We start from the raw sequence: 6,704 nt of genomic DNA, 5'->3' as shown, positions 1-6,704 counted from the left end.
AAACATACATATAAATGATTACCTTTTTAAAATGATGATAATCTAAACCTAATACAAAAGCTTAAGAGTCAAATAATCAAAATATGTACACACTAAACACAGTTTTAATTTATTTGTATTTTGTATTTTCATATTTGTTCATACTCTCTTGGAAAGTGTATAACATCCCTTTGCCATTTTCAATCATTCATTCATTCATTTCTTAAAAGGTTTTTGTGTAATTTTTTTTTTTGACAGATATATATATATATTTAAACATTTGTCCCTAACCAAAATTTTCAATCTTAATCTTAAAGAATATAAAAATAAATAAAAAGTACAATTTTACATTTATGTAATCTAAACAAAGAGTCAAGTAATTAACTGTATTTTTTTTTTTTCTGCGTTATGACATTATAAGTGAACATATTTTGTACTAATTTCTCATTACTTCCCTTGGACTTCCATTTTGTGACAAATTATGACTGACATCCATCGCAACCCTTCATTTTAAGTCAATGTACTTGGTTACCAATGCAACAATAGAATCAGTGATGAGCATGATTGAAAGGAAATACGATGTATATGTATATATATATATATATATATATATATATATATATATATATATATATATATATATATATATATATATATATATATATATATATATATATGTGTGTGTGTGTGTGTGTGTGTGTGTATGTATATGTTTGTGTGTGTGTGTGTGTATATGTATGTGTATGTATGTGTGTATATACAGTATGTGTATATATATATATATGCTTTACTAACACTTAATTACCAGTTAAGCTCTAATTTTGTCAAGTCATGCAACAAAATGTTCAGTGTGCTGTTAGCATACAAAATCAAATTAACTCATGCAAGTGTATAAAGTGTAAATGTATTTTTTAACAGAAACAGAGGTGCGGTAGTTGAAGAAACATCTTGGAATGAAATGAAACAATAAAAGAGAAGCATCAGAGGAATGAAGGAGGGGTTAATTCTCTTATCTAAATTCTGAGCTGTGGAGGATTAATGTGGGCCGTTATGGAAAGAGGTTGTGGCTCTATTTTGGAGGGGGTTGATCAGAGCGAGAGAGGGAGCGAGACAGAGAGAGGTGACCTTCAGCGTTCTCCATAGTCTTTACAATAATGATGTCTGCTGGGATTCCACATCTTCACTCAACAAGATGCCCCCATCGCCGTCAAGGTTAAAACAATTTCAGTAGACTTTGCATCTGACACGTGCGGCCTGAAATTGCGTGTAAGTTTTGCTCTTGGTTCGTAATTTTTCGTATTGTGTTGTTGCAAGAGGAAACTTAGCTGTATGTGCCAAATGAGATTTTGAAGTGAGAATGGGTTGAACGTTAGTTCATTAATGCAGACACTAATTAGGAATTCTACAATTATAGATATATTTGCCAGTTGTTGTTTTTTTTAAATCAAGCTTTATTAACTGTTGGAACTGGGCTGACTGTCTGTCCTCTGCACATCGTATTCAATTCCTCTGGTTTCTTCCTGAAAGGCATGTGTCTCCTTGGGTTCACTGACTTTAACCTGTTGTTTTGAAATAGTAATTGTCCAGGCCGGTGGACTGTGAAAGCCTTTGGTCGTCCTGTTGGGAGTCCGAGCTTTGCGTTCGACACGTCCGTCTTAATCAGCTCAGCCTGTGCTGACTGTTGACCAAGCAGTAGCGGTCATCAGCTCCACACTGCTGTCTTTGCATTTCAATGGGTCCAGTGCTAATGCAATGGGAGAGTGGATGTGCTGTTTTTTGCAAGTGTAAAATATGATGAATAGCAATAAGCCGTTCAGCCTTGCAATCAGCAGCAGCTTAAAGCTGGAATCAAGGCTGACAAACTGAGAATATGGTGCTTGAATAGACTCTTTTTGGACTGTCTTCCATCAAGCAATGATTAAAGTTGCAGTGTTGCTGCATTTTGGAGACAATAGTTAGGCTTTTTGCTTTTTTAGGGTATTTTTTGGAGGGTGTGATCTGATTGGCTCTCCGTTCAGGCTGATCAGAGTGAATTATTGCGCCCTTGAGATGAGCTTCCTGTGAAAGGGAATCTTAAAGCACGAGTCGGCGGTGATTCATCACTGTTCCTGAGTTCTATTACACATATAAAAATCCCCTTTCATTACATCTCTGTTGGCCCTTCAACGGTATCACACAAGATTAATTAATATTGTAAATCTGCTTTTATTGCCATTTTAAGCAGGCGGATTCATAGAGTTGTACCCGACCCCTTTTCTTTTTTGATCAAACACAAAGAAAGAGCGAAGACAGGAAGTGAAAAAACAAGGAAGACTTTTTTCACTGACATGAATTATGATTATGGTTATGTATGAGTCAGCTAATGTCTAGCCAGACTTTTTGCACTTTTCGTTCTTTTTATACGAAGCTTGTTGGTCATTGTGGTCACTTGAATAAAAGTTGTGAGCTTTGCCTGCAAACTAAAAGTGTCAAAAATTCTCAGCCAGGCATTTATACCTGTCAGAGAAAGCATTGAGGGGAAGTGGTCTCGAAGGACGTAAAAGAAAGAGATTTTGCTTTGTAAAAGGCTTGAACATCAATGAACACCTTTAGAGAAGCAAAAAGCTTCCATTTAAGTGACGCCTTAAATTATCTCAGGTATCTGTCTTCTTCTAAAGACAAATTAGTTGGAACTCTCCATGATGCTCGATGCTAGCTTGCCTATTTTAGTTAATTTCAGATGTCTGGATATGTTTGGAAAGATCCAGTACACAAGTTAAACTATTTTCATAGTATCAACATGGAGAAAATGTGATTTTATGCTAGGATGCAGAGCTGCTGGACTAAATATCTACTTTAAAAGAACCCAAAAATGAAAATGTTGTTCCCAATCCATATGACTTTCTAACTCAACCTGATTGTACAGGTTGTTCTTTTCCGTGCAATTACAATGAATGATGACTGGGGCTTTCAAACTTCAAAAAGGACCAAAAAGCACTATAAAAGTTGTCCAAATGTGGGCTTCTGATATATTACAGCTTTGTGTAATGCACAGTCAAAATTGAAGTTGTATTTCACTGTTAAACTTGTGGTAATGAATCAATGAGTCAGTGTGTTGAACTAGAGATCCAAATCAGCTGTTGATTCAAATAACCACTTTCAAAACACTTTCATTGTGTAATTGTGAAGTGTGACAGTCCCAGTTCTAATTCACTTTCATTGTACAGTTAAATGATATTCATAGTACATGCAATGGGAAAATTTGATTTTATGCTGGTATTCAGAGCAGTTGGACTAGATATCTATTTTAAAAGAACATTTCAACCAATGAATGAAAATGCTGTTTCCAATCCAGATGATTTTCTGTCTTATAACTGATTGTACAGGTTGTTCTTTTCCATGCAATTACAATGAATGATGACTGGGGCTTTCAAACTTCTAAACTGACCAAAAGGCACAGTAAAAGTGATCTAAAAGTGGCTTTCTGATAGCTTTGTATAATGCAAAGTTAAAACAGAAGTTGTTTTTCACTGTTAAATTTAGGTTAACCTCTGAGACTGAATCATTGAGTCAGTGATTTGAACTAGAGATCCAAATCAGTCCGATTCATGAATTAATCATTTAGACAAGTTTTGTGAGCTTGATTAGCCTATTCTTTTAAAAGAGTCCAAAGACTCCAAAGAATAATTTGTTCACCAAGTTCCTACTGCAGAACCTTGCAATATAGTTGTTGACTCAAATGAACCACTTTTATAATGCACAAGTCAAATTATGCACATTTGTGACTGGCTCCAGTTTTCATTTACTTTTGTTATGAATGTTACATGATTTTCATAGCATAGGCAATGAGAAAATGTATGCTGGTATGCTGGATTTTATGCTAGTATTCAGAGCTGTTAAACTAGATATCTATTTTAAAATAATATTTTACCCCAAAAATGAAAATGGTGTTTCTAATCTATATGACTTTGTCTTATAACTATTTGGACCGGTTGTTCCTTTCAATGCTATTACAATGAATGATGAGTGGGGCTTTTAAATAAAAATAAAAAAAAAACTATAAAAGTGGGCTTGTATGATAATTTTGAGTAATGCAAATTGAGGTTGTTTTTCAGTGTTAAACTTGGAGTAGCCTCTAAAACTGAATCAGTAAGTCTTCAGTTCAATTCATAAAGGAATCATTCGTTCATGTTTTGTACACTTAAAGAAACATTCATAATATATTCCTCATGAAAAGCTATTGTATGGCTTCAGAAGACTGAGTATAGTTGTTGAATCAAATGAACCAATTTTATAGTGCATGCATCAAAAGAACCACTTTTGTAATGCCATTTTGGAGATTGACAGCCATAGTTCTCATTCACTTTCATTGTATTGATTTACAAATTACCTTTGTGTTTCGCACAAAAAAAGGAAGTTAAACAGGTTTGAAATGACATGAGATTGAATAAACAACAGCAGTGTTCAATTTTGGGTGAACCGTTCTTTTAAATGTTCTATTTCACCGAAAGCCATCTATGTTTATTTCCCTCCATGATTGCTTTGGCAATGACTCTCAGACTGCTACATAACAATGCACTCAAAGATAGGCTCGTTTTAAGAGATATTAAACCTTCACGTTGAAGTTTATATAACAAGATTTTACTACTGGTATCTTTATGTCATGCTTTCTGAAATGTATGTATGTGTGTGTTTGTCCTCCCACAGGTCAGTTGCCTGTAGGCACATGTGAGATAGTGATGTTGAATAGAGACAGCAGTCAACCCAAGCGCACTATCGCCAGGCAGACAGCCCGCTGTGCCTGCCGGAGAGGACAGATCGCTGGCACCACACGGGCCCGACCAGCATGCGTGGACGGTGAGATGCATCCCACACACACGCATATTCTCACATTGTGTGGATGTGCACACACATATATCCGTTCACAGCATGCAACAAGCCACGTCATGTCATTTGACTTCACTGTTGAATTTGCATTAAAAAAAAAAAAATTTTGTCTCGTGTCAAAATCCTGTATCATACAATATAACACAATAGTCAGACTTGCTACATGTAAAGAAATGTTCCTCTCTGCAGTGTGTGCTGTGTCAAAGTCGAGGACAGATGATGATCGGTGAAAGGGGAACGAAAAAAATGTAATCTTTGGATTGTGTCTGTCACTGCGGTTTAGGGGGAATATTTGAGCCTGTCTGTTCTGCCGAGCGCCGGATGTGGCAGAGTATCTCAAGGGCTTTCTGCCTTTCTTAGGTTGTAAACCTGAATATGATGGTAGTCATTGTTTCTGTAGCAAATAAACCCAAATCTCCTGACAGCTGGGGTCGTGTAATTCATTTTTTTTTTCAGCACGATGGTGTTTTTTGGTAAATGCTATACAGCATGAGCTCTTCAACGACACATTAGTAGCACTTTGTAATGGCAAGACCAGAGTAATTAACCAAGAGAGTGCCATAATTGCAGCTGTGGGAAATTGATTTTTATTGGCTTTCTCTGCTGCCTTCATGCTCCATTAGTAGTGGATCCATTAAAGAAGGACCTGTTGCATGAACACGCACACATGATGTAAAATTACAGGATACCTCATGACTGCTGTACAGAGACGATTAAAGTTTCAAAGAATGTAGAAATTAGATTAAAGATCCATCCATCGACCCGTCAGCATTTAGTATACAGTATATACGTATCTATTGCTGCTTCTCATCTGGTCCTCATATCCACTGCATTATAGAGCTTAACAGAAGGATTTAGAAATGTAAAATGCCAAAATTACCATGATCAAATTGATTTTTAGGGTAAATGTATGAATATTTCATGGAACAACTACCATAAGCTCTGAGGTTAAGCATCAGGATATGCTTCTGCACAATCCATAAGTAATTTCTACTTCATTTACATTTATATTTAAATAATGAAATAAAAAATATACGTGTATGTGCACACACACATACATACAGTACGTTTTTTTAAATTTGCATTAATAATTAATGCTTCCCATTGTTGTATGATTTGTTATCGTATCATATCAGTTTGGCCGAGATCCAAGTATTTGAAAATCTGGAATCTGAGGGTACAAATAAATCTAAATGTTGAGAAAATCACCTTTAAATTTGTCCAAATGAAGTCCTTAGCAATGCATATTACTAATCAAAAATAAAGTTTTGATATATTTACGGTAGTAAAGTTACAAAATATCTTCATGGAACGTGACCTTTACTTAATATCCTAATGACTTTTGGCATAAAAGAAAAATCGATCATTTTGCCCCATACAATGTATTGTTGACTATTGCTACAAATATACCTCGGGGACTTAAGACTCGTTTTGTGGTCCAGGGTCACACAAATATAATGCTCTGATTTTATTTAACTTATTTGATTTAATGTATGTATTGGGATGATTTTGGTGTTTTTGAAAGTCTCTTATGCTTACTAAGAGTGCATTTATTTATCACAAATACAGTAAAACAGTAATATTGTACAAAACGTTTCAAAAGAGCAAGATTTGTTATTTATTTATTTAGATGTTGGTGGTGCTTTAATTTGGGACTTTACCACTTTTTGTTTTGAACATTCTACGCTTCAAGGCAAGCTAAAATTATCCAAATTTAAAAAATGCTTCAGGGCTTCCAGTTAAGACTAGTTGCTATAGCAGTCAACGTGTCTTTAGGCAGCCCACCAATATTTATAGTTTTGCACATCGCTAAATTGTTACTGAATGGCTTTTTTTTAAAGACAGTGGCTATTTTAAAT

The 6,704-nt window shown here is 35.1% G+C and overlaps 1 protein-coding gene across 2 annotated transcripts in view; it reads left to right on the top strand.

The window, feature by feature from the left end:
- Positions 1 to 915: 915 nt before the first annotated feature.
- LOC132098029 (chemokine-like protein TAFA-5) overlaps positions 916 to 6,704 on the top strand; it is a 31,228-nt gene continuing 25,439 nt past the window's right edge. Inside the window, exons 1-2 of one of the 2 annotated variants that reach the window (XM_059504131.1) lie at positions 916 to 1,191; positions 4,666 to 4,815. In XM_059504131.1, the coding sequence (XP_059360114.1) occupies positions 1,134 to 1,191; positions 4,666 to 4,815 (208 nt within the window). In that variant the 5' untranslated portion in view covers positions 916 to 1,133. The remainder of the gene's footprint in view (positions 1,192 to 4,665; positions 4,816 to 6,704) is intronic. The other variant, XM_059504130.1, reaches the window with a different exon arrangement.

This window comes from Carassius carassius, chromosome 21 (genome assembly GCF_963082965.1).
Source record: "Carassius carassius chromosome 21, fCarCar2.1, whole genome shotgun sequence".
NCBI classification, from domain to species: domain Eukaryota; kingdom Metazoa; phylum Chordata; class Actinopteri; order Cypriniformes; family Cyprinidae; genus Carassius; species Carassius carassius.
The sequence above is the reverse complement of the archived record's forward strand: the minus strand, read 5'-3'. Positions and strand labels throughout refer to the sequence as shown.